This window comes from Austrofundulus limnaeus, unplaced genomic scaffold (genome assembly GCF_001266775.1).
Source record: "Austrofundulus limnaeus strain Quisiro unplaced genomic scaffold, Austrofundulus_limnaeus-1.0 Scaffold434, whole genome shotgun sequence".
Taxonomy (NCBI): domain Eukaryota; kingdom Metazoa; phylum Chordata; class Actinopteri; order Cyprinodontiformes; family Rivulidae; genus Austrofundulus; species Austrofundulus limnaeus.
This window is the reverse complement of record NW_013952836.1, coordinates 218,760-230,102: the sequence shown is the minus strand read 5'-3', so window position 1 is coordinate 230,102 and position 11,343 is coordinate 218,760. Positions and strand designations below refer to the sequence as shown.

At 37.8% G+C, this 11,343-nt stretch overlaps 1 protein-coding gene across 3 annotated transcripts in view; it reads left to right on the top strand.

The window, feature by feature from the left end:
* Positions 1–10,883, top strand: part of LOC106529282 (ATP-dependent RNA helicase DDX3X) — a 26,185-nt gene extending 15,302 nt beyond the window's left edge. For all 3 annotated transcript variants that reach the window (XM_014024648.1, XM_014024647.1, XM_014024649.1), the window contains 5 exons: positions 1,265–1,446; positions 1,542–1,659; positions 1,744–1,897; positions 2,020–2,144; positions 3,001–10,883. In XM_014024648.1, the coding sequence (XP_013880102.1) occupies positions 1,265–1,446; positions 1,542–1,659; positions 1,744–1,897; positions 2,020–2,144; positions 3,001–3,080 (659 nt within the window). In that variant the 3' untranslated portion in view covers positions 3,081–10,883. The remainder of the gene's footprint in view (positions 1–1,264; positions 1,447–1,541; positions 1,660–1,743; positions 1,898–2,019; positions 2,145–3,000) is intronic.
* The last annotated feature ends 460 nt before the right edge of the window (positions 10,884–11,343 follow it).

Sequence of the window (11,343 nt, the reverse complement as noted above, 5' to 3'; positions counted from 1 at the left end):
GTATTTTTACAGTCTTTATTTTACAGTTAAAATAAATGTTTATCAAATAAAGTCTGTTACAACTTATCATGGATCCCTTTAAATAATGTGCACGGCCTTGAATACGTTTCTGTCTGTGGTGCGCGCATACATGAGCCGTGCCTTCGAAAGTTGGCAGCACAAAATAAAGCAGCACAGCTGTTTATACTCGTACTTCAGTGAGTCTGCAAAAGAAGATTGGCGTATTTTCACGGAATATTGAGTCAAGTCTGACTCTCCAGCTCGTCCCCAACAGTTGCAGCCCCGAGAGATACCACCGTTAGTTTTATTGAACAAACCTGCATGCGTCACACCACAGATTTTATGTCATACCTACAAAAAGTTAATTTATCATTGTCACTAGTTTATTAGTGCCTTTTTTTTTTTTTTGCTAGAATGCCAATATGTCATGTAGCTTTTTATTAGTTACAGACAAAAGCACCTTGTTTTTTCAGATTAGGATGATTGGTAGAGCTGCAACTCAAAACATTTTATTTAATAGTGACTTCACTCAAGGGCTTTTCTTTTTAAAAAGGCCAATCACGTTTTGTTTTCATGTAAATATGAATCTTTTTGTCAAACGAGGAGTTAATGTTTTGTGAATTTCACTAATTTACAAAAATAACAGTTTCAGTGTTTCATGGTACCTCTATGGACCATTAGCTGTCAAGATTGACAGGTAGTGCATGGAAATGTTTGTTTTTGAGAGAATCTGATTTACCAGGGTTAACAGATCCATTGGTAGAGTTTCCTTTTGTACTTAATTCAATTTCAGGGGTTGTGATTAAAATGTGGATCTATGAAAAGGGATGTGTCTTTAAGAAGTTATTTTTTTAGTTAGTTGTTGCAGGTTCTGTTTCTCTCTGAAATGTGCAAGATGTGTTTTTGTGTCCATATGTCATGAAACCATTTTTAGCTACAGATGGACAACCTTATTTTTAAGGTTACAGATTGCTTTTGATGCTAAACTGATCTTAAACGAAGGCAAACATTTAAGTTTCTTTGTAAGCATCACATCAGTTCATGTAGAAAATTGTACAGATAAGGCCTACCATTTCACTGCCTGTGTACATAAAAAGATTGTGAACACCACTAGCRTTTGGATTAAAGACTAAATGCAGTGGATGATTAGGTCTAAGTGGTTAAATAAATCGAAAGTATTTTGGTTAAAGTTTTGTTTAAACAGAGGTTCAATCCTAAGTTTTCTGAATTAATTGCAAGTGTATTTTGCCTCTCTCTTTACCAGGGAAGGACTCATTGACCCTGGTTTTCGTCGAGACTAAGAAAGGAGCAGATGCTTTGGAGGACTTCCTGTACCGAGAAGGCTATGCCTGCACCAGTATCCATGGGGACCGTTCCCAGAGAGACCGGGAGGAGGCTCTGAGCCAGTTCAGATCAGGAAAATGTCCCATCCTGGTTGCTACAGCGGTCAGTAAAACAGAAATCAGAAGGATGAGGAGGATGAGCTGATGGTAAAATGTGCTGCAGTTAATTTATAAAGCTTTTTGTTCCTGTGTCTTCAGGTTGCAGCACGAGGTTTGGACATCTCCAATGTGAAACACGTGATTAACTTTGACCTGCCAAGTGACATAGAGGAGTACGTCCATCGTATCGGACGTACAGGACGAGTTGGAAACCTGGGTAACAGATTGACTCCCCATAAAGCTGGAAACCACTACTGTTACTTTTACATTTCCTAACGTTTCCTACATGTGTGTACTGTAGGACTGGCAACATCCTTCTTCAATGATAAAAACGGGAACATCACTAAAGACCTGCTGGACATCCTAGTAGAAGCTAAACAGGAAGTTCCCTCGTGGCTGGAGAGCCTGGCTTATGAACACCAGCACAAGAGTAGCAACAGAGGACGCTCTAAGAGGTGCACGAAACTGACATCTCCTTTTTAAATAATCTGCACAAATGTCTCACTTTGAAAATGTCAAAATATTACAAATGAGTAAAAATACATCCACGTTATTTTATGTTTACTTTCATAACAAGGTTCTCCGGTGGTTTTGGAGCACGTGATTATCGTCAGACTGCAGCTGTAGGAAATGCAGGAGGGTTCGGGGGACGTGGAGGACGCAACCAGACGGGACATGGAGGAAACCGAGGCTTTGGCGGAGGTGAGGATGGCTGAGATGTTTGAAAAACATTTACTTCAACTATAAAAACAAGACTAAAAATACTGTAGATGGTTTAGTTTTTATAAATGAAAAAAATTGTCACAAAGATGTTTATATTTACCCCGCAAAGCCTTCTGGGCTGCTCAGGTACGAACACTATCAAACATTAATGTCTGACCTTCGGCTCTTTTCAATGAAAGTGGAGTGTGTTCACAGAGAGGAGAATGTAGAAAAGACTCCATGTGGATGGAGGACAACAGAGCTGCTTCATGGAAGGCTCACCTCAGCTTTAGCCTTTTAGCTTTCACATTAGCTCCAGAGCTAATGTGTATATGATGATAAAGGGTATTAGCTTCCAAGCTAATAAATATAGCATTTTTCTCCTGAACTTATATATGGCGTTAGCTGCAGAGCAAATTCGTTAATTAATTTTCCTTTGTTTAACCAAATTTAAAACCACTGAGATCGAGATCTCGTTTTTAAGGGGATCTGGTCACAAATAAACATAAATAAAAATGTAGTGTTCACTCCTGCGCTAATAAATATGGCGTTAGATCTTGAGGTAGTATATATTGTGTTGGCTCATGTTTGATCGTTTCAACCCAGATATTATGCAGAACATAGAAGCTAATACAAAATATAACTTAACTGTCACATATTACAGCTTTTTAGCTTTGACTCTGGAACCCCTCATGCCCAGAATGCATTGCGTCAGTATGCTTAAATGAAAAAATTCATCAACGTAAATAACTAGTAATTGTAATTATAAACTTTTAGTAGAATAGATTAGACAAGCAACATATTAAGGCCAACAAGAAGCTTTACATTAAGGGTTTTTTGCTTGTTTCCTCTTCAGGTGGTTTTGGCAACTTTTACACAAGCGACGGCTACGGTGGCAACTACTCACACTCTCAAGTTGACTGGTGGGGCAACTAGATGTCTCCATTAACTCATTTTTCTTTCCCCCTTCAACCTCCCCTTCCATCATTTCTCCACACTGTCACCTGCATCCCATCTGTCTCGTCACCTCCATTACCCCTGGACCCTACATGCATGTTATTAAACTATTTATACTCATTTATATATCCCTCCCTTCTATCTCCAACCAGTCATACCTTTTTTATTAGCTTTAGAGTTTTCTTGTGCTTCTTCTCGTTTCTTGTCTCCTAACGTCTTGATCTGATCTCTTAGCGGTAAGCCACTTTTTACAGAGGGATTCTTGACTTTTAACTGGTTACGTTTCAACGCTGAACAAGAGATTTGTCTCAGCGTCCAGCAGGAAACGGATCATTTTCACTTAGTGACTATCATCCAGAAGGGGGAAAATAAAACCAACTAAGGTTCAAGGTGTGCTCAAAGCCCATAAAATAGAATGTGTTCACAAATGCGTGGATTTCTATAAAACAGCTGTAAAAAGAGCAAACTCTTCCTTCCATCTCACCACTTAACACGTGTGGTTTTTTTTGTCTGCATTTATCCATTAACCAGTCAAACTCCCTGTGTAACTTCACCATCATCTGTGTATTCAGTGCATGGCCATGTTGTAAATTACCGGCCAAGAACTTTTCTAGAATATAAAGAAAGGCAAGATGTCGGAAGCGAAATGTGTCTGCAGAAATTTGAATATGGTGAACTCGCTGACATCTCCTTTATTTATATGATTGATACATGAAAGGGGGGAGGGGGGGTCACTCAGTCAGCAGTTTGTTTTACCCTTTTTAAAACAAGATTTAAGTTACTGAGATCTGACAAAGAAAAACAAGAAGGGGCTGGACGAAGTGAAAAACCCCACCAGTGGAAGGTCAGACGTTATTACCCACTAACGCTGAAACTAATGAGCAGTTTAAAGACTTCACCTTTGTTACCAACATTATGAAGTTGTTTCTGTACTGTGCCTTTAAGAATTTGAACTTTGTCTTTTTTTTTAAATCACTAATGCATAACTGGCTACAAGTATAGGCCAAGGGTTACCAAAAATATTGTATATTTGAAGTCGTGGGTTTTGAACATGTTTTTTTTTTTTTTTTGCTCCCATTTGGAAGGAAATAAACTAGGATTGAGCTAAATCAAACCTTGGCAAAATCAAAAACTACAGAAAAAAGTCTGAGGAAACTCAAAGTAAATCCTCATTTCCTCAGAGTTAAYCAGATGAGCTACTTCCTCTCAGCATATAACCACTGAAAAAAACACATGCATGGTTGATTTAATTGGAAATTCTGCTGCATTTAATGTGGAAAATGCAGAGAAAACGTGGTTTTATGCTCTCGGGGAAACAGTTTTGCTCATTTGACCTGCGTAACACCTACAGCTCTGTTCTGAGCTGGCGGTTTGGTTTCACAAAGCACTGTTGCTCTAAGTGACACTTGCGTAGCAGCGGCCATGTTTCCTTTAATTTCCCTTCTTACTGTAAACAGAAACGGCTCTTTTACATTTCATCGCTTTGTGTTGAGTCGATGGGGGAGGGGAGCACATCTCATCTTCACGTGATGAAGCCGTTTCTGAATATTAAAGTGTATTATTTCATTGTATAGGTTTTAAACACTACATGTCTGCTGCTGTAAAGAACAAGAGTCACAGAACCCGGCTGGGTTTCGTGCCCTTTTTATGAAACTCTTAGTGCCACACTGCTCTCAGGAAACCTGACCTGCTTCCACCTCAAACCTTGTTTGTCAAAATCTTCTCGTAAAGGAGATATACAACTTTTAAAAAGATTAAAAAATAAAGTTATGCTCACTCTATCCTGGAGAGTTAAACAAGGAGCCTTATCTAATATAATCTCTGGTCCCTTAGATCTGTTGAGGTCTGAGTGAAAAGTAAAAAAATAAAATGAGCCTTATTCATTTACAGCGATAACTGGGGCTTCCCAAGGATGCAATGCCACATATTCCGAGCACATTTTAGCTAAAAACTGTGGCCACTGTGATCAAGCACAAACTGTTTTCTTCGTTTTGTTTGTTTTTAGTTCCAAATTTGGACATTTCTCACTCACAAACCAAAGAGGTTGTTTTTCTGTTGGYGGATGCTTTTCTTGTCAGGTTTATAACGAAGTCGCCATTTATGGTTTTATGTTTTTTACCCACTCGTGGTCTTGCCATCAGCTGGCAAGACGTTTAAGAACGCTCTTAAATACGTTGCGCTCTTATTTAAACAGGAAGCACTGGCAGCTACTTCTTCCCAATCAGCCTCATCCAGTGGGCCTGTGTGTATTAAACTGGTTCGAACGAATAAAYGCACAACGTAGTTTGGATCATAAAACTGAAAGAGTCAGCTAAACTGTGCTGGTGGAAAAGTGGCATATCAGAGCCGATAGTAACGATCCCTGGTTAGCCCCGTTTTGGCTCGGATGTGGGAAAAGAGACCTCAAGGGGGGGGCAGCCGACCTGTGCCAGGATTTCTATGTTCCAACCCTGATTGAACTCGTGAAGAGAACTCCAATCTATATTAAGACGTCGGTCCGATTCCCCACTGAGCAACTAAATGTTGTTAGCTAGTGGGGAAAACTCTTCATTTTTTTATTCGATTTAATGTAAATATTCAAAATTGTCTTCAACAGAAAAGCAATTTGCAGAAAAAATGAATGTCAAATACTTGAATAAAAATAATAAAGTTCGATCACTCGGCACGGACCAGGTCTGGTTAGCTTTGTTCAGTGGGAAATTTGAGCTTGGTTTCCAAACAAGTGATGATGATAATTCTCAAATCACCCACTGAGTCTGACAAATAACAAAGCTGGACCAAGACAATAAAACATATGCAAGTGTTGTTGTTTTTTGGTCAAGTAGGTAAAATTGCAAAGCTGATTGACATAGCAGGCTTTAGTAATAACTGTCAACTTTATTTTTTGTGTGCGTGTTTCGTTTGACTTATCAAAATTGTCAAGTCTTTTTTTCAATTTATTTTTTTTTAAGATCCAGTTCCCTCAAGTACATTCTGAAAGGAGGGTAGGAAAATTGTTGGCTACGTTGCAGTTTTTTTTTGTAAAACCACATGCAAAAAGATGCAAATCTCTAAACTTGATGATTCATGTTACAGTAGTTTTTTGTTTTAGTTGAGGTAATTAAAAAAAACTTGACTTACTGACGATGCTAGGCTTACAGATAGCTGTGACAGGATCAAACATCACACTCCACTGTGTCTCAATCGTTGCTTCTTATATCTATTTATAAATACTCCACTTATCCACTAGTATGGATATCCCACCCCCCAAAAARCAATATGTGCATCAGCAGTCAGATAAAATTGGTCTCTTAATTTGGGCGTGACTGAATTAGAGGTGCTTTAACTGATCATTTTTGCATATTTTGGCAAAAAATAAGTATTTTATCTCTGTGGGCTTGTTATAAAAACTCYATTTTATTTCCTCCTGCAGCAATGGTGGATAGTCTCCATCTGAGMTTTCTTACATTTACGAACAAATAACCAGCAGGGAGATAAAAACTGTAAAAGGACATGAAGTTGCAAATGACAATCAGTTATGAAGGATAAAGCTTAGGTTAACATTTAATTTGCATTGAAACCAAATTCTTTTTTTAAACAGCTTTCTGGTCATCTTTTCACATAAAACATTTTGTCAAGCAGCCATCAAATCTGCATCTCCAACCGTTGTCTTCCAGAGCTGAAAACGTGATTGTAGAAATGCTGATAAATGTGAAACTAAAGTTTTGGATAATGTTCATCCTCGTTTTGTTGATGTCCTCAGAGCTACGTACCATTAGGCTTTAGTAAGGTTTTTTATTATTAGAAATATAGCTTCTACATCTAGATACTGATTGAGTTAAGAGTTTCTGATGGCTGCCTGAACTCTCAGCTTGCACTGTTGACTGAGGTTGAGAGGTTCTGTTTAGCATTTGTTACTTGAATTGGTAGCTGCCGCCGCATCCAACCACAGATTTGTCGCGAAGCTACTTGAGTCGTTGTGTTTTAGTCTAGATAGTTTGATCATTTAAACACTCATTAGAAAGCTCTACAATAAATCTGGTGCATGTTGTGGAGAAAGCCGTGCCTTCACAAAACCACTAGGGGCAATGAAAAAAGCAAGCACACTGTTGGCTGCTGTTTGTGTTTGTAGTTTTTAAAATAACTGAAAGTTAAACGTAAGCTTATATACTAGTAGGTAGGTCACTACTTTTAACCAGAAGCCGGATATTCAACCTGTTTTGGCATTTTAAGTGGTTTTTTTTGTTATAATGACCAAAATATCCCAACTTAGAGCAGTACTTAGTACAACTGTACTCTCTTCCTTCAATATGTGTCTGGGCACTGAATTTCTACCAAAGTGAAATAAAGTTTAGTTGACTAGTGATTTTGTGCACATGATGATTTTCTTCTCACATTTTGACAAGCAGATATTCGTATCGAAACAATCAGCTTGTTAGCATGTTAGTGTGCTAGTTGTTTGCTATTAGCATGCTAAYGGGTTAATGAACCGATTGGTCTGAACTGGTTAAATGTAGAAGGTGTGCACAGTGCCTTGTAGTGACAGAATTACTAATTCATCAAAGACTGACATGTACGTTGGTCAGAGCTGAGTATTTTTCAGTTGGATATGAAAAATCTAAACTTTAAATGTACAAGTGTTAACGTTAATGCATCACATGGTGGTAGGGTAGGTATGAACGTAGTATCTCTGAATGTGACTGATTTGACTACCTCAGCTTATGATCATAAAAACATAAGTCATCCTCTGCAACGATCATTGCCCAAATTTTCTGTTTCAAGAAAATAAAAAAACCTAAAATTCCTTTTACCTCATTTTAAAAGTTCAGTAGTTGTAGTTTTTGTCCTGTCAAGCTGTCGACGTGTAAGGCAATGCTAGACCGATGTCCTGGCCTTCTCTTGTTGCAGGAGCTGCCGTGTCGTAGTTTTGTATCTGCTCGCTAGAGGCATGGGGATTTAAGTCCCGCCTTCTCCCCCCTCGCACACAATCACGGTGAACTGAAAACTAGTTGTGGAACCATTTGGTAGGGAACTCCCGCAACCTGTCCAGTTACAGCTTCTGTGTTTGCGTACGGTGTCTGGTAAATCATTGTGCGTCAAAGTGTCGAGCTAGTCAGAATGATCATARAAAATAAAATGTTTACACCATCTACAACTTGCGGCGCAACCTATTTCATACAGAAGTTGGGCACATTTTAACTCATTCTTTATTTTGTGCCATTAATGTAACATTTTCATTCAAATTCCTTATTATTTAAACCACATTGGTTTCTTTTGTCCAAACGCTTTGGCTTCAACTGCGGTCAGTAAAAGGCATGACTATTTAATGATAAACACGCTCAACATTAAATTAAAAACCTTCCAAGCCTCTGCCTGCTGATTTGGAAATGCTAACATGCTAGTAGCAAACCATTCCCTGCATGTTAACGTCAGCTCATTGTGATTTTGTTAGCTATGCAGAATCTTTAGCGGATCTGTTGTATTTCCACTCTGAGAGTGCCTGTGATATAAATCTAGCTAATTTGCCTGGACCGCGTAGAGCACGCTCTGTTCATTGCATCTGACAAAAACTCAGCTCTCCTTTACCAAACCCAGCACTTTAGTTTGGATTTTAAAACCCATTGATGCCTTAAATTTAGTGGCGATACCCAGCCCAGGTGGAGCAGAGAGCTAAATTGTTGCTGCATGCAGCCGAATGAGGCTGACGATTTTTGTGATTCTGTGGTCAGTAAGTTGTTGAAGAGAACAATTAATGGTGCTATGCTCCCATTGCTGCGGCCCGCAGGCCTTTTTTTCTGTTGTTAAACAACTTCAAATCCCAAGAAAGTTTAGCGGAAGATAGTTTAAAGCTTGTTTACATTGACTCTTATGTAGCACACGTCTTTCACCTCTGAGAGGTTTTTATGTCTGAAGGTGACTGCAGTGTAGCACAGCCACGTGTCAAAAAGAGAGGTTTGCTCATAGTGTAATGTGGTTATTGTGTGTGTGTGTGTGTGTGTGTTGTACAAAAAGGTTCTTCTAGATATAAAATTTATTTTTTAATTATTTTATTATTTAAATTTTTTGGGACCAGGTGGAGTTCTCATTACCAGCAACTGTAGGATTTAGCTGTTTGCACTCAAGAGTTCTCGAGTCTACTTTTTCGCTGCTAGTTTGTGTAATTTATCGAGCATTTTTTGGGAAATATTTATTTTTATAAGCCTAATACAAAAGTTGATCTTTTACAAAGTGACTTGACCAAAAGACAGTAAACAAAAACACTGGCACTTGAATGTTGAATGTCATTGGTATGAGTGAAGAAAAAAAATCTATTTTCCTGGGGTAGTGTGAGCTTTTTTTGTAATGTTAAAGATGCAAAAATTGGGAGGGTGTGTGGGGTGGCTTCACTTCTATTATGTCACAGTATGCCGATGTGTTCAGTTCTGCTTTTRCTGGTGCCAAAAATCACCTGTTTGTCAGAAATAAAATTGTGTACACATCTTTCCATCGGTCCCAATAGTTCTTACAAACACTGGTTTGTCTTCGATTCCATTTTTACCCAACGAAAACCAAATCCTGAACACTTGTCCTAAAAAGAAGTGCTGCTAAAAGAAGACCATTTGAACTAATCCAGATTAGGATGTTTCAGTTGGCACAGAAGCTTACAGGTATTCTCAGGATTAGAGTTTTGTTTGAAGCTCTTATTTCTATAAAGCAATTTTGAAACTATTTGGCTAAAACCAATTTATTTTGGTAAAATGTGAGAATCTCCAATTTTTTTTCCCCACTTATGGTTGGGAACACCTAGAATTTTTTTAAAGCATTAACGTTCTTACTTTTGTAGTAAGTTAGTTTTGATGCTTTGGAAAATAACAGCCATAAACACCTACAAAAGACAAATATTGCTTCATCGCTGATATTATTTGTCTGTTTTGTGTAACAATTTGCCTGTAAAGCTGAAGGTGAAGCTGTGACATATGAAGTGAATTGCCTTACCCCCCCACACGTTACCTTTTTAAAGTCACATTTATGATCCATAAAACCTGTTCGGGCGACAAATTCTGTCGCCAATAATAAGTTACAATCGTCCACGATAGCGATTTATAATTGGCAAATGAATTTGAAAAATTACCAGATATGCCAAGGTTTGGATTAAAAAATTGTTATGATCAAAGAGCATTTTATAAAAAATAAAAAAGTAACACGCAGTACAAAACAACAAAAAAAAAACCTTATCCAGATTCTCCCAGAGTCAGTTTTATATTTTATTTTATTTTTTTCCCAGTCTTTACACGTTCCTTCTTGTTAAAACCCTTGTTGTGAATGTCTGGCAAGTGGCCGTCTTTAAAAAGTCTTCATCACGCAGAATTAACCGTGGTTCTATTGCTGTTGTTGTGATTTGCAAATTTTCAGGCGATGGTGTGTTAATGCTATCACAGGGAAGTTTCTGGCCAGTCAGAACTTTTTTTTTTCTTTGAGCAGACACTTTAGGGAAACTAATTGCACAAATACAAACACTTTGCAACTTAATTTCTCTTTCCAAGGAAGGTGGTCTAAAAGAATAATAAAAAAAGTGTGTAGCTGTATTTCCGAATGATTGTTTTAGTGAGTGAATTGAAGAAATGGAAGTCTTGTGCTGTTATTACTGAATGGCCAGACCCCTCGATGTGATTCAGCAGTAGCACCAACCTGGTAGTTTAGTATTTGCTTTATGTATTAGTTTAGCAGTTGTGCACGACAAGCACTGCACGAAAGAAAAAGAAAAAAAAACTGTGCAACTATTCTGATTTTACCACAATTAAAGGTTTGGATTTGCAGATGTGAGAAGTCTTTTGATTGATTTCTTTGTTTTGTTTGTGTATTCATGGTAAAAGGTCTGATACTGTAAAACAGAGGGTTTTCCTTGTAGATCAGTTTCATACAAAACCACTTTCCCAAGGACTAGTGTGGGAAAGAAGCTCCGGTGACTGTAGTTTTTTTGGACATCTGAGTAGAGGCTCAAACAGAAGTGGTTTTTTTGCAAAAAAAAAAAAAAAAAAACCAGCCTGCTGACCAACATACAGAATGTCTATATAATTTATTTTAATCCAGCCTTTTTCTGTGTAAGCTGGTACCAGATTTTGGCCAGGTGTATTGGACCTCTACATAATTTATTTATTTGACCAAATTTTTGAGCTTTAAGTGAAAMATTTTAAATTTACAAGTCTTCCTCAAAAAACTAGCATATTGTGATAAAGTTCATTATTTTCTGTAATGTACTGATAAACATTAAACTTTCATATAT